This window comes from Barbus barbus (genome assembly GCF_936440315.1).
Source record: "Barbus barbus genome assembly, chromosome: 12".
Taxonomy (NCBI): Eukaryota; Metazoa; Chordata; class Actinopteri; order Cypriniformes; family Cyprinidae; genus Barbus; species Barbus barbus.
In genome coordinates this window covers 17,409,941-17,431,763 of record NC_136740.1, presented here as the reverse complement: position 1 = coordinate 17,431,763, position 21,823 = coordinate 17,409,941, and the positions used below count along the sequence as shown (strand labels likewise).

General features: G+C 39.3%; 2 protein-coding genes across 4 annotated transcripts; one reads left to right on the top strand and one right to left on the bottom strand.

Moving 5' to 3' along the window:
• The first annotated feature begins 55 nt into the window (after nt 1–55).
• On the top strand, nt 56–9,289 carry LOC306878355 (derlin-1). Of its 2 annotated transcripts, none has more exons than XM_079430643.1 (8): nt 56–400; nt 3,600–3,711; nt 4,981–5,045; nt 5,388–5,414; nt 6,360–6,455; nt 6,551–6,603; nt 6,730–6,840; nt 7,026–9,289. In XM_079430643.1, exons 1-8 carry the CDS (start codon nt 248–250, stop codon nt 7,171–7,173), a joined length of 765 nt encoding a protein of 254 aa, XP_079286769.1. In that variant the 5' UTR covers nt 56–247; the 3' UTR covers nt 7,174–9,289. The 2 variants fall into 2 exon arrangements, with proteins under 2 accessions (XP_079286769.1, XP_079286770.1); XM_079430644.1 differs by having other exon boundaries at nt 6,730–6,887; nt 7,026–8,914.
• On the bottom strand, nt 8,991–21,547 carry LOC306878352 (zinc fingers and homeoboxes protein 2-like). 2 transcript variants are annotated; one of them, XM_079430640.1, is made up of 4 exons: nt 21,164–21,346; nt 17,671–17,770; nt 10,178–12,760; nt 8,991–9,885 (listed from the first exon to the last, which is right to left on the bottom strand). In XM_079430640.1, exon 3 carries the CDS (start codon nt 12,603–12,605, stop codon nt 10,188–10,190), a length of 2,418 nt encoding a protein of 805 aa, XP_079286766.1. In that variant the 5' UTR covers nt 12,606–12,760; nt 17,671–17,770; nt 21,164–21,346; the 3' UTR covers nt 8,991–9,885; nt 10,178–10,187. The 2 variants fall into 2 exon arrangements, with proteins under 2 accessions (XP_079286766.1, XP_079286765.1); XM_079430639.1 differs by lacking the exon at nt 17,671–17,770 and having other exon boundaries at nt 21,164–21,547.
• Nucleotides 21,548–21,823: the final 276 nt, after the last annotated feature.

Below are 21,823 nucleotides of genomic sequence, written 5' to 3'. Positions count from 1 at the left end.
CATGACTGTTAATTTGACATTCAAATCTAACGGAAAACGCAACAAGGACGCATCTGTACGCGGCCACGTCATGTAAACTAAACGGGGAAGGAGTGCGTACCACAGGGTGACCAAAATAGAAGACGACCGAAACAGCATTTCTGCGTTGTGATCACAGATCCGTTTGTTGCACCTGCTCTTTTGTTCCCTAAGCTGCATCGGCGGAGAACAGACAGAGAATCTCCAGGCTCTCCAATCATATGGCAAGATGTCAGATATCGGGGACTGGTTTAAAAACATCCCTTTCATCACTCGTTACTGGTTTGCTGGCTCAATTGCAGTGCCGCTAATAGGAAAGCTGGGATTAATCAGTCCTGTGTACCTCGTGTTATGGCCAGAGGCATTCTTTCATAAATTCCAGGTAGGTTTGCATTCAATTAAACCGAGAGTTTAGACAACAGCAGCGATGACAAGGCCTTGTTGTAGGCCTCGCACTGGAGTAACGTTAGATGCCCACACACGGGCTGCATGCTGGAGGACTGCTGTAGTGAACGGTTGTTAATGACGGTTGACTGATGTCTGTGTTCAAAATCTCATGTACAGTGCACACGGTTGCCTAAATTATGTGGTTTGCTATATAATGTTTTGTTATACATTAGGAAGTTTTAGTTGTTTAAAGGTTGTCGAAGCGAATACAAATACTTAATACTATGTTTTATGATTATGCAGAATTTGAATGGTAAGAGATGGCAAAAAAAGCGTAACACGTGCTATTTGTGCATTGACAGTATCCTAATTTAACTTAACCCTTTCATCTGTACGTCACCATTAATATGTTATACTGGTGAAACTGAGAGGAAACGCAATTTGAATCAAAAGTTGCGCACCCACAGGAAAAAGAAAATAAAAATAGTAACATTGAACGTGTCCCAGGTCTCAGGCTGCTGTGTTCGACCAATGACAGTCGAGTACGCGTCCGAGGCTACTTCCGGGTCAACAGGCTTTTCATGGGCTGCCAAATTAATTTTTTCCTTTCACAATAACTGTGATGGCAAATATTTTAATTTGTTTACTATAACTAATTAGGTAATATATGAGTTTTGCGACACAAAATATATTAGAAATAATGGTATTCTGTTGTCCACAATGTGGAGGTCGGCTTTTCTAATGCCTAATTCTTACAGTCTGCTTAAACTCATAGTATTGTAAATAAATATATTAAAATACGTAATTAACCATGATGATTAATTATCAAAAATATAAAATGTACTGTTTTCGGTGTCAGTTATTTCCACCAGGTGGCGCCAAGCAATTTGTTTGTGGGTAAAACAACGAGATGAATGTTTCTAAGAAACATTTGTATCCGTTATTTCCATCCTTATTACTACTGCATAAAATTATGAGCTTCTCTGGATGGTTTTTTATCATGTGTTCAAAATCTATAAAAAATATCAAAACCTATATAGGCCTAGATTATATACATTGTTTTATTCATAACAGTTTTTTTAGTACTGCTTAAAGCAGGGGTTGTCAAACTGGGGTTAAGGGACCCCCGGGGAGTCTGTGGAAAAGTTTGGAGATCATCAGTGTGAATAAATAAATAATTAAAAACTCATATTAAACTAAAAAATGAAATATTTATTCATATAATTATACATCTAATAATGCTGCATAACTATGAGTAGGGGAAAATGTAATAATGTAATGTAAAACAAAAATTACATAAATATTTTCCAAATAATATTTTATACAGATTATAATCTTCATTTTTTTATACATAAAAATATATAGCTCTTTTGAACTTTAGGATGGGGGTCACTTGAAAGAGGATGATTATATTTGGGGGTCTGTGGCATGTAAAGGATTGAAAAGCTGTCATGCAAGTCCTAAAATGTGTGTAGTGGGATAATGCACCACTGCTTAAGTAGTAAAGCCCCCAAGAAGTTGTTGTAATATATATTTGGAAACCCACATCACACTGTCTGGTCATTTTGGTAGCGTTTAGCATCCATCACGTGTCACTATGTCCTTAACAGGGAGATTTCACTGATATTTCTTTGGCTTATCTAGTTTGTAAATGGCAACATTATTGCTTTAAATCGGTTTCCCTTGACACATTTTCGTGAGTGATACACCTGAAATTCAGGCGCGGAGTAATTTGACCTCTGCTAATGGTTAATTAGCCTGTGATTAATTTTTGTTAAGCAATTTTTGGTGTAATTTCGGAACTTAAATGTTGTGAGCTCCTTTTTATACGGTGTATCTGTGATTTATCAACTTCCTTTGAACATGCTCTAAACTTAACTCCTGTCTATTAGCTAACGTTTCATGACCTCTATCTTCTGGATTATGGCACAGATATAGGAAGTAAACTATATCTGAGCGAAATGAGTGATATCACCCTCTTTAAAGAGCATACACTGCTAAGCCAAGGGTAACATAAAGCTTTTTGTCACAGTGAACCGGTGCTCACATTGGCACATTTGTCTTGTGGAGGAACCATTTACTGGTTGAGAAGCGGCCAAATAAGCCTCTCCCCGTCCTCTCGCGGCATACCAATCCTGCTGTGCTTTTTAACCCACTTTTCTCTATGCTGCAGTCCACAGAGGTCACCTCTCCACAAGTGAGCTGGCGTGATTTATGCTGCAGTGCGCGAGGGGGCCGTTGGACTGACTGGCTACCGCAGAGCCAGTTTCAGACGCCAACATCAAAGCGTTGCTGCTCAGCGGATTCACAGTCCCCCAGACCAAAAACCCTGCTAGCTCAGAGTTTCTGTGTGTGCTGGAGGGAGGAGAGAAAGCACTAGAAGTGAGGGAGGGATACAGGGAAAGGGAGGAGAACGAGACAGCCGAGAACTATAGAGAGGGATAAGGTGTGCATGTGCATGTTGAGAGCAAATTAAACACCAGAGAGTGTTAAAAAAATTTGTGTAGGGGAGTGTTGTTTACTGACCCAGTTTTTCTAGTCTGGGAATTACCGAACAAATCTGGATAACGGACCAGATGAGTGTCTGTTCCTCTCAGAGCGTGATGTCTGGTGTAATGGCTGCAGTCATGCTCAGGCACATGGATAATGAGTCCACAATGTGTGGGGAATCAAATCTGCAGTGCAAGCATGGTAGCTATAACTTTCAGGCAGTGCTGGTGACTGCATACAAATGCTGCTTGCTGGATATTCTTGGTGCCTGTTGGTTTTCTGTACTTCTACTTCAGTTTAAAGGGATAATAATACCAATTATTCACCCTCAGTCCGTTCCAAACTTGTATGACTGACTTTTTTTTTTCTGCAGAACGCAAAATAAGATATTTTGGTAAGATAGTGTTGGTGACCAAACCGTTTTGTTTACCACTGACTATTGCATGGACAAGAACACTCAATATATATTGTTTATGTTCCACTGAAGAAAGATAGTCATGCGTACAGGGTTGAAACATGAGAATGAGTAAATAATGACAGAATTCTCTTTTTTTTGGGGGGGGGGTTGAACTATTCCAATATTCTGTTCATTTTTAAATCAGTAAGTACTTTGACGCGTAAGTTTCAATAAGCCAGAATCAGTGGGCATCTCCAACAGTAAACTGTATCAAGTCATTAATTATTTTTCTGTGTTCTCTCAACAGATATGGAGACCACTATCTGCAACATTGTATTTCCCAGTCGGCCCAGGGACGGGTTTTCTATACATGGTTAATTTGTATTTCCTCTACCAGTACTCCACAAGGCTTGAAACAGGTAGCTTCTGTTTCCTAAAATATATTAAACATCCTTTAATTAAAATAATGTGTGTCTGGACTTAAAAGTGCACTCAAAGTTGGGCTGGTCGATACAATAGTCATTCTTACCTGCAGGTTTGTCATCTGCCCCTTTAAATGCTGAAAGGGTTACTCCACCCCATAATGAAAATTTTGTCATTAATCACTTACCCCCATGTCGTTTCAAAACTGTAAAAGCTTTTTTTTTTTTCTTCGAAACACAATTTAAGATATTTTGGATTTTCAAAATTATGTGAAATATTTAAAGTTCCTGGCATAGAATCTTTAAAATACAACCAAGAGTTTTACACACCAGTCTGTTATTGTGGCGACATTTCCACGCCCTGAAACGTGACGCTGAATGAAACGAACTGTGATTGGTTATTTGACATGTCAGTCAAACGGCCTCATGGGCGGGCCTTGGTCAATGACAGCTACCATAGATTCTACAAGCCTCCCGATTCTCATCCAAAATATCTTAAATTGTGCTTGGAACGACATGGGGGTAAGTACTTACTGACAAAATTTTCATTTTGGGGTGGAGTAACCTTTTAAGCTCACTTAATGCTCAAGTCAGGTGGATTCTGATTGGCTATCTGTTTTCTCAGCTGGAAATATTTTTTGAAACTTGTGTGGACATGCTGTCCTCATATATAACAACACAGAGGAACAATATTGGAATCCCTTTCAGAACAATTTTTTTTGTTCCCTTTTAGAACGATAAAGAACGCCAGCCAGTCAGAATCCACCGAAATTTAAAGAGACTCAGCATTTAAAGCAACAGACAACAAAACCGCAGCACACTTTTAGACTAAACAATGTTATCGTCCGCTGGTGTGTACGCCAAAAGTTATCTTCAAAGTTACTATTAATGGTGTGAATTGCCTTTTATACTGACACCTAGTGGTGAAGATGCAGTTTTCACTTACTGATGACATTATAAAAATTTAGTCATGATTAATTCTATTCCATGAGCGAAAATGTCCAATAATAGGGAGGTTACTAATATAAAGAAAGAATCGTTCAGTTAATCAAATTATTTCAAAATGGCAGCCCCTGTGAGGTGATCCGCTTCATGTAAAATAAAGCGGCGTCTTTCTAGTCTTGCAATATGACTTGTCGTATCTCACTATGATGTACAGAGTTTAAAAAGAAATACTATTCTTTGTGTAAAACTTGATTTGATCAGGAAGTGAAGTGATGATTACTATGGGATGTAACATTTCCTCATCTCTTCTCCCTTTCATAGGAGCTTTTGATGGAAGACCAGCAGACTACTTGTTCATGCTTCTATTCAACTGGATTTGCATTGTTGTATCCTTTCTGTACTGTACAAACTATACAGATAGTAACTATACTAATATTTTATTATAAGATTAAATGTGTCATTCAGTGCAACACAAACAAGTGATTAGTCATCGCCATCAAATGATTTGTGTCTGTACAGCGTATACCCATTAACAGTGAAAGACTTCACTCAATGAACGTGATGTACTGAATTCAGCATTTTAGTATATTGCATTAAGTGATTTAATATCCTCTGAAGATGTGGTTTTCATGCTATGCAGTGTCCACTCAGCAAGAAAAAGCTTTTCTAGTCATGCTCATTTTCCTTTGACACGCAGCCTTAATCTGTCCTTAACATTTATCATTCAGATAACAGGCTTAATGATGGACATGCAGGTTAGTCGGGGGGTTTTCTTCCTTTTTCTAAATGTGAATTTGTTTTTGTTTTTTGTATGATTTGCACTTGGTAAAGTGGAGGATATAATTGTTTAGTAGTATGGTATTTTGTTAATTGCTCTTGTATTTAGTATAATTTTAGTATTAAAGTATTAAAATTTTGATATCTTTGAATTTGAACTTGTATCTATTTTATCACTAGGTGCTAACAGTCTTTAATTTTAGCACTAGAAGTTACTCTTAAAAATATATTTAATATGAAGTATGATAATATCTTATCTAAAAGTTGCTTATGCTCAGAAAGGCTCCATTTAATACAGTGAAAAAAATACAGTAAAAATTGTAATATTTAGAGAGATTATTACAATTCAACACAAATTCAGTTTATTTTAAAATGTAATTTAGTCCTGTGACGTCAAAGCTTAATTTTCAGCAGCCATTACCCCAGTCTTCAGTGTCACACGATCCTTCAGAAATAATTTTAATATGCTGATTTGAAGCTAAAGAAACATTTCTTATTATCAGTGGTGAAAACAGTAGATTTAGTGTGAATTTGTAGTCAGTGAGTTATGAAAGAAAATATGAAAATGCCCCCTGCCTCCCTACATCCTTTCAAACATGAAATTGCATCAGAAGCAAATGTTGCCCCTCTTATTTGGTGTAAATCATCATTAATTGAAGACATTTAAAAATGGTCTCAAAGCAGTTTTTGTCTCTCTAAAATTCGAGTGACAACCTTGTGATTAATGAGCATTCTTCTGCACTGCTGGAATTCCCATGGAATTAATTAAGCTTTTTAATGTAACCTATTAGTTGTTTTTGCATTGCATGACATTTAAAAGTATCTTTTGTCTTTATTTTGTGAGGACAATTCTGTAATGTTACATTTAAATTTTCATTCCTTATTCATTTGTTCATAAATATTGGCTCGTTTGTGTTTTGCAGCTCCTGATGATCCCTTTGATCATGTCTGTTCTTTACGTCTGGGCTCAACTAAATCGTGACACAATTGTATCTTTCTGGTTCGGCACCAGATTCAAGGTATTCAATACATTATTACTACAGTATTATTTTATATGAAATACTGATGTATTTTAATGCTTCACACTAAAACCTGTTTGTTCGCACTAACACAGGCTTGTTATCTCCCTTGGGTCATTCTGGGATTCAACTACATCATCGGTGGCTCGTAAGAATCCCCCCCCCACACAGATTAATATTCAAATGTCATAGTCATTTGATGTAGATGTTGTATAACACTGAGTCATCATAGTCGCATACTAATTATTGTAACAATAACGGTTTCTTTCTTCAGCGTTGTCAACGAGCTGATTGGGAACTTAGTTGGTCACCTTTACTTCTTTCTGATGTTCAAATACCCCATGGACCTGGGTGGCCGGTCTTTACTCTCCACCCCACAGTTCCTGTGAGTTTATTGGCTGCACAGCTGGCCTCGGCTTCCTGTTATTATGAGTTAAGCAATGCTGATATGAATGAAGTGCCTTTTGATTGACATAGTAATTTATGAATCTATAGCTAAATGAAAGTGACAAGTTAAGGTTTTAGTGCAGTAATGATACTGTTGTGCTTTTTTGTCAAAAAAATTCTCAGGTACCAGATGTTCCCAAATCGACGAGGTGGGGTTTCTGGATTCGGCGTTCCTCCAAGCAGGAGACCTCTGCCCCAAGAGCAGGCAGGAGGCGGAGGAGGAGGTGGGCGGCATAACTGGGGTCAAGGCTTTCGGCTGGGGGATGACTGAAGTCTTGACTCTTGCATCAGTGGATAAATACAGACACTTCTAACATCAATGCTGCAGAATAGGAATTTTATATTTTGGTTTTGTTTGTTGCATTTCCTCTGACCCAAAAGGAAAAGTGACAGGGCTCTTTCCCAGAGTTACATATTTTCCTCCTACTCTCGATGTCATATCACACTGTTAATGAGTTTCACAGTGTGTACAGAAACTGCAAAAATATGTGCAGTAGCAGAGTTGGTGTAATTGTATGAAATTCAGGGGACTTTGTGTTTGCATCTTTCAGCATATTCATGTTATTTGCTCACAGTCAAATGTAGCTGATTAATTTCTCTAAGAACTGTTCAGTATAGATTGTTTGTTAGCATGGTTGGTTAGGAATGGACTTCAAACCTTTTTTTTTTTTTAATCCCCTCATTTGTCTAAATTAATTAAAATTTATTGTAAATTTTCTTAAGGATTACTTATGCTTTACATTTGCAAATGAACTGAATTACCAATCAGAACATGCAGATGAAAGTGCTGTGCATATTTCAGTGTGTTTTATACATGTATGCTTTATGTTTAGATGCCAGCCTTGGGTAAAGTTTATCAAACCATTTCCAGTAAAACTGCCATGCACTTTTCACGCATTACTGATGATTAAACTAAGTTAAGATTTATCTTATAATACTTACTATCTGACAGCAAACAGAAGCCCAAGTTTTATAATTATTTGCACACGGAAAGTTATATTTATCGCTTTCAGTGCTATCATATTTGATTTTAGTATGCACTAAAGGACATTGTTTTGATATTATGTCCCTCAAAACATTGTTTGGTTAAAGGTGCTTTACAAAATCCAGATACCGTTATGTGCATATGGTGTATAATGGTGATAGTCATAACAAACTTATACAAAGTGACCTCTTGCCAAAATCTTTAAAGTGCCCCAATTATGGATTTTTGAAAATTACCCTTCATGCAGTGTGTAACAGCTCTAAGTGAATGAAAACATCCTGCAAAGTTTTAAATCTGAAAGTGCACCATGTATAAAGTTATTGTCTTTCAAAAGAAATATTTGACTCTGAATCATTGAAACAAGTCGTTTTTAAAACGAATCCCAAGCCGTTTTATGTTGACGTCAAAATGAAACATTAGCATATTGCCCGCCCACTTAATGCGCGCGCAGACCTGGGAAAATTTGAATTTTCGCGTTGGTCTGAATGAAACTGCAAATTCATTCTTTGCCACTAGGTGCCGCTTTTGGAGCGTTAAAAACTCACAAACACTGCTTTAAATGAAATCGACCAATCACTCCAGATTAGCGGCACGCAAAGGAGCGGTTTGGAAAAATGAATCGTTGAACGAATCGTTTGGGAGTCCTTGAGCAAATAAGGTAAAAATAAATGCCAATTATAAGAAAATGAAAGTATTTTTTGAGCTTGCATGCATTTCAACCTGTTGTTGGGGACCCCCAAAACCAAAATATGAACCTTTCATAACCCATAATTGGGGTATTTTAATTTACTAATGTTCCAAACTACAATCTTTACTAAAATGTTCAGTTTACATTTCTAGTGCTTTATTATTACCATTTCATTGAGTGCTTGTTCAATTATCAATGCTACAAATAAACTGTAAACAACAACTTGTGCTCACTAATTTGAGTACATTGATTTCACAGTGTCTTGAGGAACACACTCAGGATACAGGCGCCTTAAAGTTGCATTTAAATTTTGCAGCACACTGAAAATAAATTTACTGTAAGAAAATTAGTTCTGTTTTTTGAATTTTTACTTTGGCAATGCTACTGATAAACAATGAGACTCGAAACAGGCTTTCAATCAGTTGCGTTTTATTGAATTACAGCAGACTGGTTCTTATAAAGAGCAAGCAGGATTCTTGGTAGCAGTACAGTATTCCTGATACATGTCTGAACATGACACTAAAGCAGCTGCAGGAAAAAGAAATACATTTAAGCGAGCTGAAAGCAGTTCACAGCTGAGTAGTGGAAAAATGGATCTACGTGTTGGATACCAGGAAAAGCCAACATGATACGGATAAATTTGCAGTTACTGTAATATTGCCAGAAATTAGCCTATAACTACAAATAAACATGTGCTGTGCATCTCTGTATTGTATCAATTTCAATTTTGATTATGTCCATCATGTGGCTCTGTACCCTTGGCAGTAAGGTACAGTATGAGAGTACAGGCAATGTGTTTATGGTCCAAAGAAAAGTCCATAATATCACCTCGTTTTCTGGAATGAGATGGTTTTTATTGAAGCACCGCTTGTATGTGTCCACTTGAAATATTAAGTGCCATCATTGACCACATTGTGTTTTAAACCAGCTTCACCAGCAGATAGGTTAGTTTTTTGTCCACTCACAAAAATGATTGAACATTCCATTATAACGGTCAAGGGAAATGTCTTGGGACTCCTATTATAAATGTAACAAAAGTCTCATCTTCAAAAATTTTTACAAATCTGTTGAAGTACAGAAAAAATATTTACAAGGGCCCTTTTAAAAAACAAACATAATAATAACAACATAGCAATCAAACTTTGGCACTCCATGGTCACTCTCTAGACAGTGTTTCACAGATGCTCCCAGTCCTTCTCGTCTCATAACCTCAGAGTCCAGATGTGAGATCATTGGTTCCATTCACGACAACAGCGGTCATTCCTTAATCATCAGGCCCATCTAGTTCAGTCATAGCAGCCTGTTTTCTTCTGCAACAGAACAAGCAACAAATGCCACTTGACTCACATAAATTATGGATGAAGCTTTGAAAGAAAATCCAAAATTGACACACTGCCCCCCTCCCAGCACACACAAAATTTGGGCTCTGCCCTCTCTCTCCCTGCCAAGCTGTTTTTCTAAAGTCTAAATTACAGACTTCCGACATTCTGGGTGTCTTACAACCACATCTGCTACATTATCATGAGAAGCAGCTATTTCTCAGGGAAAGCATTCTCCATTCAAAAGATCAACCAGCTAGTTAAAATAAAAAAGGACTATTACCTTTATCACTTCATCCTGTTACTCTGTGCTCTGCTGACAGCACTTCAAGGTCTCGTGCCACTTTCTGTGCATCGTAATCTTTGCCGTCAATGTCAGTTGCCAAGGAAACCCACCTCTTACCATCTACACTCGCCTGTCCATGTTGGTCCTTGCTCTTGCTGATATCGGGCATGTTGTGGCCCAGCTTACTAGTGAACCATTCGACTATGTCCTGGTTGGTTAGTTTTGACTGCTCTGCAAGCTTCTCAAAACCCTCCCCTTTTTGTACCTTTGTCTCTTGAAAGTGCCTTTGTAGGACACTCTGGGCCTGCTCCGAGATCAACGAGCTGTTTTGTCCATTCGGTCTCTTTTTGCTAAGACTTTGAAATTGCTCCATCCAACCTAACGTCCCATTTTTCAGAGCAGATCTGTTGTCCTTAAACCACCGGACAATTTCTGTACGAGCTAACCCTGTTTGGATTTCTAGTTGGTTGTACTCCTCTGGTGAGGGCCACTGGGTTTGTGCAAACATGTCTTTAAGAAGGCAGAGAGACTTGCCATCAATGGCCTCTGGACACACTGAAGACATGAGAATGGGAAGAGGTGAGTCCCTGACTCTGCTGTCCTGTTCATGGACTCCATTCAGTGGCCCCCTTTGAAGGTGATGCTCCAGCCTTTTTGAGCCCATCGAGTTGAGCAAAGCTTGCTCCAGGTTGTCTCGTAGTGCACGGCGCTCTGTAAACCAGCAATCAATTTCAGTTTTGGAGAGCCTGGTGTCCGCTACAAGGTGCTCCATCTCAGCCTGGGTTGGAAAGCTAGTCCTTTGGAAACTCTCCTCTAACTTTTTCATTTGCTCAGAGGATTTGCCTTTAACTCTCTCTAGCAGGGGAAACTGTGTGGCGACAGGCTTATGCGGTTGGCTGTCCTTCGAAGAGAGGTCTGTTTTAATCTGTTGCACTGCCTTATGGTTTCCATGCCGCTGATCGCTGAACCATTTTTTGATCTCTCCCCAGGAGAGGCCAGTCGTCTCGATGAGACGATACACTTCTTCATCATCAGGAAACTGGCACTGAGCATAGCTGGTGGTCAGCTCTCTGATCTGATCAGGGGTTTTCTCACAATCTGAAGAAAGGCTTGGTGTTGGAGAGACAGACTTGGGAGTGCTCTGAACAGACTGAATTATTGAAGGCCTCTTTATCTCTGGGGCAACCAGTGGTACTGTGTGGGCCCTCTTGATACCTTGTGCTATTTGATTTGTCACTGTTAGTGCGAGAGGAGCACCGGTAGCAGTTGAGCCATTGGAAACCGGTGCTAACACCAGGCCAGAATGTCCAAGGACATGGCAAGGGACGGTCTGGATAAGGGGCTGTGAAGCTTTAGTGGACTGAGTTAACTGAGCAGGCAAGACAGTGAACGCCTGCTGAACAGGCTGAATAGTTCCATTGAACATCTTCTTTCGTGCTTCCTCAACCTCCTCGGGAGACCAGCTGATACCTTGTTTAAGCCGTTGGGTAGTGAACCACACTTTGATTTGTTCTTCAGGGTGTTTGGAGGCTGCAGTGAGCCAAGAGAGCTCAGCTTGGGTAGGGTACGGAAATTTGTTAAAGGAGGTGATGAGGGTCAAGTTGCCATCTAGCGAGGGGTTGTATTTTGAAGTGTTCAAGGGGACGGCGATTTTTGGTACTAAGTTGTAGTTAGGCGGGCGTTGCAAGGATGGCATTATATGAGAGAGGCCATCCTTAAGAGTTGCATCTGGGATTATCATAGTCCCGTTCACATTCAACGCAGTAATTTGCTTTTTCGGTAGATCTTGAGCAAGTTTGTCCAGCGAACTGTCATCCTGCAACCGTAAACTATCTGCTTTGGGCTTACCCACCTTAACAGTAATGGATTTGCTCAGAGGAAAAGCAGTTAAGTTCTCTCCTGACTGAGGGCTGGTGGTATCATAGATGACGGCACAGTTCGACCCTTCGATTGTCTGTTCTAGAATAGTCTGACTGTTGAGTTTGATTCTCTTGAACTTGAAGTTGCTCTCCCCAGGATGGCACTTCTCATTGTGTTCCGTCAAAGAATCAAATTTTTTTGTGTTGAAGTTGCATACCGCACACAAGTACAGTGGGTTGAGTATAACATTGGGGTGGTTGGAATCGACATGATCTTTGAACTCATTGAGATTTTGTGTGGAAAATGGACAGTATTTGCATTCATAGCCTCCTTGGAGTTTCCTCTGTGGTCGTGTTTTCACTTCAGGTTTTTCCAGCTCCGTCCCTTCCTGCGCAGAGTTCACAGAACTCTTCCCATCCGTCCAGTCCTCACTAGAAGACACATGTGAGGATCCATTCTCTTCTGGACCGTCCACACAGGAATCCACATCTTCTGGATCGTCTGCAGTTACCAAATCATCCGGTCGGATCATGCAGGGTGTTGTAGACTTTCTTCGACTTGCCATGGTCAGAGAGTAAGACGGAACAGTGCAGGGGGACTCTGTTGATGGGCAATGGGCAGGTCTTTGTCTGGTGGAGGATCGGTAAAGGATAATTCCGCTGACTGTGAATGTCAGCTCCAATGGAAGACTTCATGAGACTTCATTCCAGATCACGCAGTCTATTTAAAAAAAAAAAAAAAAAAAAAAAAAAAAAAAAAATTAAGTATTCATATAGCAAAACTAGATTTTCATGCATTAGGTAATGAGGTATGAACTATATGTAAAACAATTACTGGGGTGCTTAAGGGGGTAAAACACAGGACAAGGACCAGACCACATTGAGGTATAGCACATGTTCATGCATATGTTCAGTTCTGAGTCAACTCCTGATAAGATTCAAGATGGAAACAGTGAAATACAAAAAAAAAAAAAAAAAAAGTAAATTTTGTCTGAAAATTTGTCTATAAACAAGGTATCCTCTAGCCTACAATATACATGCCCCTTTTTAAAAATGTGTATAAGGTCAAACTTGGAAAACGTTTGTGAAAGAAATTTTGAGCAGTCCACAAAGTCATATCAGGTGCTGTCGAGAGACGATAAACAGCTGCGCGGTGTGCAAAGATTGATAGAAAACACTGGTTTCGATTTTAATGCTGCGTTCCAGGCAACCCATAACCCGTGTTTTTCCAACCTTCTACCCGTGAAAGTGCACTGGAACGGTAGTCAAACCCGTGACTTCCCACCCGTGAACTCGTACTAGATCGATGTACTCCCAGTTCCACGCTCTGAGGTCACATAGCCCGCGAAACAACAATGGCAGCCCCTACAGATGCACTTCCAAATAAACAAATAACAAAATAAAAGGTATAACAGCTTCTCTTGCCTTATGCACCATTTTTCCTCCTCCGTTTCCCTCAAATAAGCAAGGAAGCACCTTTGGCAATAGAAATTATTGTAAATGAGCATAGCCCCGTACAGTCTGCCATGCTGGTTTGTTTACATCTAGCTACCACAATTCCTTGCGCTCAGGCAGTTTGGCGTGACTTGCCTAGAATGCTACAAAGTCGTGAGTCGTGGTTTGAAGTCGTGACTTATGGGCTCAAAAACCTGCCTGGAACTGAAAACCTGCCCATAAGATGCTGAAAATTGTGTGCCTGACTCTGTTGCATCTGGTATGTGACTGTTTTTAGACATTTAATGTGAAAATGTAGTTTTTCCAAGGTTCCTCACTGTCTTAAACAACAGATAGATAAACATTAAAGGCTTACAAGTCTCTATGCCTCAATGTGACACAAAAGGTATCACCTTTTTAATCACAGTTAATAATCACTTCAGGTGCAACAGCTTGATTTAGTGTGAAAATCGTCACAAAGGACTACACAACCTCATTAAAAATTAAGCTGAGGTGTTACAGCTCCTGCATAAAAGCATTTAGATACACACCCCAGTGCTGTGTATTAAATTAGAGACATCAGCAATATGGTGGTCAATCCGGATGGGAGGGGCAAAAACATCCTGTGCTAGGCTGAACTTGTCCAGTCCAATAATAGCCTTCCTCAGGCCTGTGTTGCCCTCAGCAGATCTCAGTACATTGGAGACTGATTAAATATGGATGGGACCCTGAGCATCTCATATCACAGCCTCAACTCACTGTGACAGCAGTGTAATGTAAGTCTAATGTAACCTTAGAATTTTTTTTTTTTTCCTTGAGAAAACTGTGCTAAGGGCAAAAAGAGCAATGTTCTCACAAAAAAAAAAAAAATTAAACCATTTTGTGTGTGTGTGTGTGAGTGTGTAGAGAGAGAGAGAAAGAGAGACTGAGATTCACCCAAAGCAGCCAATATATTTATTACCTCATGAAAATCAAAGAAAAGGAAAGGGAAAACACTTATCATGCAAACTCAGAATTTTAAGTGTTTGCCAAGGGCTTACATGCAATAAAGAATGAGAAAGCACGAGACTACATAAATTATGATCACATAGTATTCAATCTAAAGCCATTCAAAAAGAAACATTACTTAGCCTCAAGTCTCAATAGCTGTTATTGACATAAGAAAACACAGAATCATGTGAACTTAAGACTGTGCTAAAGGCAAATAACCAAAAAAACAAAAATCATAATCTTAGAATTTAAATGAAAGGATTTAACACGGTCTATTGACTACTTAAAGTAACATCAATATTAGAGCAATAAACTACTAAAGGTTAACACAAGCTGGAGGGTTTTCAGCATGAAGCAGTTTCTGTAACATACTATGGCCTGTTGCAAAACAGAAAACACATATTGGTTCTCCTGTATGGATTCACATGCATGTTTCCAGGAGAGGATGTTGCTGAGAAGCCGCTGTGAAGGGGCGGAGACTGAGCTCTGTTAATACTGTGGAGCACAGTAGGGGGGGCTGAATTTGGGATTGAGGCAGAATTAATTTAAATCTCATCAAATGGGGCTCTAGAAGCCTGCAGCACTGCACAGATGTACACGGAGTGCTATTTTTCATGATAACACTGACAAAAAATGTTGAGTGTAATTGGCATAGATCACACCCCCTTCACCAATTAAAATGTAGGCACTGTTGACTTCTTTTGAATATTAGGATGAGGTGCAAAGGTCTCTGGATCCACAGCAGCAGTGATACCTGATGCTCAGTAACATTCTTTATTAAACAGTAGTGCCACAGATTCCATTTCAAGGTTGTAGTAACAAGAACTAAACACGGTTTAAGAGAGAAAATAATTTGTCTAAATGAGGATGAATGTGGGTACATGTGAGGATGAAGTAGTTTTGCAGTAGGAAAATGACACAGAGCTCAGAGCAAAGTACTCTGGGTAGGTGTCCAGGCTTTCAGTGATTTGGGGTACCAAGGGACAGGCCTTGAAAGAGCTGGACTCACGTGTTGTCATGGAAACGGCCCAGCAGCAGGTGGGAGGGATTTTCTCCACAGAGATCCAGATCCACATTCCTATTTTTGGCTGAGCCTGTTCTTTCGGGGTGAAACCCACACTGATAGATTGTATTCATCCTATTAATTCTAGATTTGTATACTTGTGTTTATGCTGATGCATGTTTTGTGAATCAGTACGAGTGGGTGCATTAATTATGCTTATTCAGAGGAAGCAAAACTAAACTTAAAATGTGCATCTTGTTGATACTGAGAACACAGAAATAAAAATAAATGTCCAGTTGCATGTTCATTTCCTGACACGTTCCATTAATAGATTACAAATGAAAGTATGAAAAAAGTATTTTTTATCTTTTTTCGGCAAATGACCAGTAAGAGCGTGTGCTTAACCTTGAGGGAAAAAACTAAACAAAAAAAAACAAAAAAACACTGATTGTCAGCCTCAGAAAGTCAGACAAAATATTACATGAGAATTTATTTTCTACTCGTTTTATAAAGACTGCGTATTTTACAACCCTATTACCAAAATGTGGGACATGTCCAAATACAGTTAACTTTTTTCCCCAGTAATAAACATGAATTTAATTAAACATCAAAAAATTCAACATTTCTGAACAATCAATTTAAAAAAATATTTCAGAAAGGTTGAACACAAAATATGGGATACAGTAAAATATTGTTTTTTAATGAATTATAATTATTTACTGATTAAAATAGCTTTGCTGCAATTAATTTACCGTTAATTCACAATTATGACAAAAATTACAGTGTTGTATAATTTTAATTGTTGGCCACAGTTGAAGGCCAAAATGTCTGTTCAAACGGTGATCAAAGTTAAATCTAATTTTAGATAACCTTTTGGCTAAAAAAAATGGTAACATTTCAAAGTTCACAGTCACACCGTTTAAAAAAAAATGAAAACTGTTCCTCTACAGCTTTGAGAAAAAGTAATGGGACACCAAACTGCAACCTATTCATGGAAATTGCCTTGTGTAGTTACACAGAGACTCATTCTGTGGCAAATAGTACAATTAAAAAGAACATATGATCTGAAATAAATATTCAATGAAAACAAAGGATTTTTTTACAAACCACAGTACATTAGCTTGAAACTGGTCACTAATATGTAGGGGAAACCATGCTTAATTTTGACCAAGTAACCAGAGACAGAGGGCATGGCGTTCCTGCTAAAGCCATCTGTAAAGGCCTAGCTGCTCAGCAACATACAGCGTCTTCAAAAGAAACCAAATCTCTGTGGTCGACCACTAAATTATATGGCTGCTGTCCCAGAGAGTTATGAAATACTCATGGAAAGGGTCACACTGAGGATCAAGAGATCAGGGTCATGTTTAAGCACTCGGATTAAATACTTTGTTAAATAAAATGCTAATCTGGTAACACCGGTTGGTTAACATGGCTGTGTTATCTACATTGGCAAATGTTTTAATTGAACAATGGCATTAAACAGGTTTTAATCATTCATTTTTTCTGCCTTCTCTGGAAAACTCCTTATAAAACAAAAAAGACAGGCTACACGAAGCCTCCGATATGCTCGACAACTGGTTTGCTTAACAGATATCAGATTCATACCACTGGACAGTGATCACTGCTGTCATCCATCTGTGAGTGAGTCATGACGCATAAGAGGCCCGAATAACACAGATCCCACTAAGATCGAAAGCTCTGCATGACTCCACACCAACACAACCACTTTAGAGATGTTTATAGCTTTCCTCGTCTGATCTAATGCATTCCAACATGCTGATGTGAATAGGAAATTAAATCACAATTTGTCTTGTGCAATGATGCCACAACTGCTCATTCTTTAAAAGGTCCTTGCACACTGAGTCCGAAATTTTGTATGCGTTTTTTCCTGTATTTGTCATTCTTTCCTATTAAAAATGCTTGCTACGGATGCGAAAACACAAAATCGAACCAGAATCAAATTGTTTTATGACGGACGAAAGTTTCAGAGGCAGTGTGTAAACGTGATTGACACAATGTGAGGTCATATTTTTTAATGATGAAAACTTATTTAAATGCATTGTATGACTGAATTATTCAAGCTCATGAATGAGGGCACTAGAAGCATGGTCGGTCTCTGCTGTACAAACATCAATGTTGTGCTCTGTTTGGACTCACAATATCTCTACATTATCATCATAAATCTTTTTAAATCAGCAGCCCACCTGTCAATGATGGTCTCCCCTTTTTGGAGTACAATATTTGTAAGGTCCTATTGGGCAAGTTTTCCTACTCTGTCACCTATTTCACCCAGCTTCTCCTCACCTATAAAAAAACAACAGTTGAATTGGTATTTGTATCTTAGAAGTTCATCTAAACACCACCTTTTCTGACAAGGCCTCAGAGGCACCAGTTCAAACAAACTCGAAAGCTAAAAATAGACACTCCACGTGACAAATATTGTTGACTGCAAACCCTTTTTATTTTCTCCGTACTGTAAGTTCAGGTGAGTGCACTGATAAGACTCAAGCATAAACTCAATGTCTTTAGGCCTGAATAATTTTATTTCATGTTCCTGATGGAGAAACACCATCTTTCACAGTTGCTATAACAGTTTAGCTTCTCTAAACATTACACAGCAGCTCAGACACAAGGTGCATGTATTTCAAGTCACCTGTGGATCTAGCGGCTTTAAAATGCATCTGCCTACACATGCAAATGAATAAACTTGTAAACCGATAATGGCTTTAAATATAAATATCGGCATTGGCCTGATATGAAAAATTATGCCGATATGTCTTGCTGATAAGAGGAATGGGTTAACTCACATGTGCTCAGGGTGTGAAGGGTCTTGAAGCAAAGTTTTGTCTGAATGAGGATTAGATTGATTGTTTTGGATCTCTGCATTTAATCTGTGAAAGCACGTACGCATTTGGTGTGTGATAGATAGTGATTGCACGTGCCGCGGCAACAGCCTCCCCCAGGTCCTAACGCCCGGTAAAGAGTTTTAATCTGTAGGGTGATTTTAAACAAACCATGAGCTCTAAAAGATTCTCAGAATTTTTACAGCTCTTTTGTTTTAGACCATCTTTAAATAAAATGTTAGGGTTAACACTGCATCTTTCTGGGGGGAAAAATGCAGCTATTGATATAGTTTATTTATAGTTATTTTCAAAGCTTCAATGTACTGTTAAAAAACCTTCATTATTTTTTTTTATTTAATTCTAATAAATAAGTTCTTGTTAAAAACTAACCAAAATTAAAAATATTTTGCTTATAATTTCTGCACAGGAGAGACTTGGTGTTGTTTCCAAACAAAAGTAAATATATCGGTATCGGCCAAAATGAGTTGAAAAATATCGACATATCGGAAAAATCCAATATCGTGCATACCTAGCTGAGGCCCATCTGTATAAAAGCCCAGCTGCTTTCACTGCCACTCAAACGCATTCAACATGCTCGAATATATATAATAATCATATACAAGAAATAATTGCAAGATATGACATGAATGATGAATCATAATTTGTTGTACTCATCACGCAGCGGCCTAGTAAAAAAAACAAACAGAATAAGATAGAATGCCACCTTCAACTGCACCTTCAGCTGGTAGCACACGTCAGTTCTGACTCTCTCTTTTCCAAGACATGAACACAGAGGGAAATTAATAGCTTTAGAAGTGATGACTAATAAATAACCTGGCTCCAATGTGAGGCCAGACTCCCTCACAAAAAGGATCTGCTTTCAGTGGAGTCATGACCACCAGCACCGAAAGAGAACACACAGCTTTCAAGGGAGCCCAGCCCACGGCTGTGACATCAGCGACTGTCGGCTTAGTCACCGACAGCACGAGCTATGAGGCAGAGGCAGCAGCAACCACCTCCTCAAAGACATCAGCTCCTCACGAACGCGGGCAGCCATTTTGAATCCAGTCAGTCACCTGGCACAAAACGCATTCTGTGCCAGAGCAACTCAAGCAGACTTGTAAATTGACAATTTGCATCACTACTTTGTAAAAGTTGCCTCAGTTTTGGTTGCATGAATAAACCTTTGTAATAAGAGATGTTTCCATACTACGACCCACAAGGTGAACGCTAAAGGTTGGCAATTGTGCCAGGCAGAACGAGAATGTTTAGTAAATGGCGTAAATAAAGAATAAACTTCAGTCAAACTGTATATGAATGCCCTTCAGGGAGCACAATGGGAAACAAATAACTTCAAACACATAGGAATAGCTGTTTCTTTATAGTGTGCGTGTTAACAATATTCCGTTTAGTTCTAAGCCAGATTCTAGAGATCAGCTTGGTTTAGATTAATAAACAACAATGAAATGTAGTACTAATTGATAATCCTAAATAAATTACTAGATAAAGTCAACAAACATGAACAACCAGTGATTTTCTCTCATTTAGCCTTATGCTGTGAACTAAACAAAACCTCAGATTATACAGTCTGTGATATGGTGGAGCATGTGGTAAGAACACAAACAGAGTATTTTTACGCTGAGTAATATTCCAAGGAACGAGGATTTATGATGTTTTAATAGTCAAAATTTAAGTTGCTGCAAGAGCTAAAGATACAGATGCATCTTTTGGAAACGAGTAAGGTTCAGTAAGCGCTTTATTGCCAAGTATGACTTTATTTAAACTCAAGAAAACCCTCTGATCCTACAAAACTGCTTAACTTTACACTTGCCCACTAAACCATGTTGGAGGAATATTCTAAAAGTGATTTTCCAGCAACAGCAGACTACATGAAAAAGTAGGACAGACCTGTCAATTATAAGTAAACAGTCAAGCATATCTTACAGATGGGAGACTTGGTCTGTACTCATTCCTTGGGAAAGCATTTGAAATTACTGTGACTGGACACTGAAGCAAATTTCACATGTGGGCCGTTAGTTTGACACACTTGAATCACCTGAAGTGTCCTAGGAATACTGGCCGAGATGATTTACGATGCATCAACTGTATGCAATATTAAGAATTGAACAACTCACATCGGCACTTACTGAGTAGTAAATTCAGCTTCAGAAATTAATTTGCTCTATATAGGGTGCTACGAGTCTCTAGTAGTATGGATGCGACAATTTTGGGAACTATCACAGATGTGAGCACAGTGCTGCAAAGAGGCTCGCGTCTGATGCGTGTGCCATGCAGTATGGTCGTGGAAGGCGTCACCACTGCCTGCATCATACGACACCGAGCCGAAATCAAAGTAGTCGCGTGCCATGCTCACTTCATACAAGCGCATGAATAAATCATTCTTAGTTCGGAAAAGATTTCCGATCGTGGCGTACAACAAAAAAGAGGGGCTTGTGGAGGCAAAACAGACTCCTATAAAAATCACTTGGACCGACGTAACGCCATGTCGACATTGGTAGCCATATTTTGCTGCTTATTTCGACATCAGAGAAGTAGACATGTTCTCGCGCCCATTGCTGCATAACTTATAACTTTAACCATTCTATGAAACTTTCCGCAAGCCACACCAAATCACAGGAAACATTAAAACTGAGGTTATCGGGTCAGGTCGACGCGGTTATTCTGGTGCTCACTTTTTACAATATGCCCTGGGCAAACAAAGTTCAGCTGAAATAAACAACTGACATCAGAAGCGTTTCGCACAACTACTTAATGTGTGTATTCAAACGCGCCCGCAACTTTAAGGCTTGTTTGCTAATTTTCCAAGCGACACGAATAATTCAGCCATTCTTACCTGCCCACCAACCAACGGAAAAACGCTGGGATGTGCGGTTATTGACAGCTAGACTCCGAAATTGCGTACTTTTCCACGTGTACAGCCTACAGGAGCGCACGATTGTAACGATTCTGCCGAATTCTAAAGACAACAGCCGAAAAAAATTGGCGATCGCAGGGGGATCTACGCCAAAACCCACATGATCAACTACGTCAGCAGACGTATTTGCATACGATACAAGACGCGGTTCCATCCCGACTCTGGGAACGAATCCTCAAAAACAAAAGTTTGAAAACCGCCGATGGCAAACGCTGGCTTCGAGTGCAAGAGCAGTAGTCCACTTCGCCCTGTGCTTCCTTCTTTGAGATGATTAAACCACTGTTGTTTTGACGTCCCCTGCGTGAGTTTGGATCACAGCTCATTGAATATTAAGCACTCTGGTGAAGGCCAGTGGCTGAGCGGATCTCTCTCTCGTTCACTCCTCCCATCCTCGCCTCTGTCCCCTCTCTCGCCCTCCCTCTCCTCATCCCCTCCCACGTTTTGCCCGTAGCCTTGCTACGGTTGTGCATCAAAACAACCAGGTCGACTTTAAATCGAGACGCATTACAACTCGAAGAAACTCTTGCGGGAATACAGACGTCGCTATGGAAACCTACCTCGCGGACGTTTTCATATCTA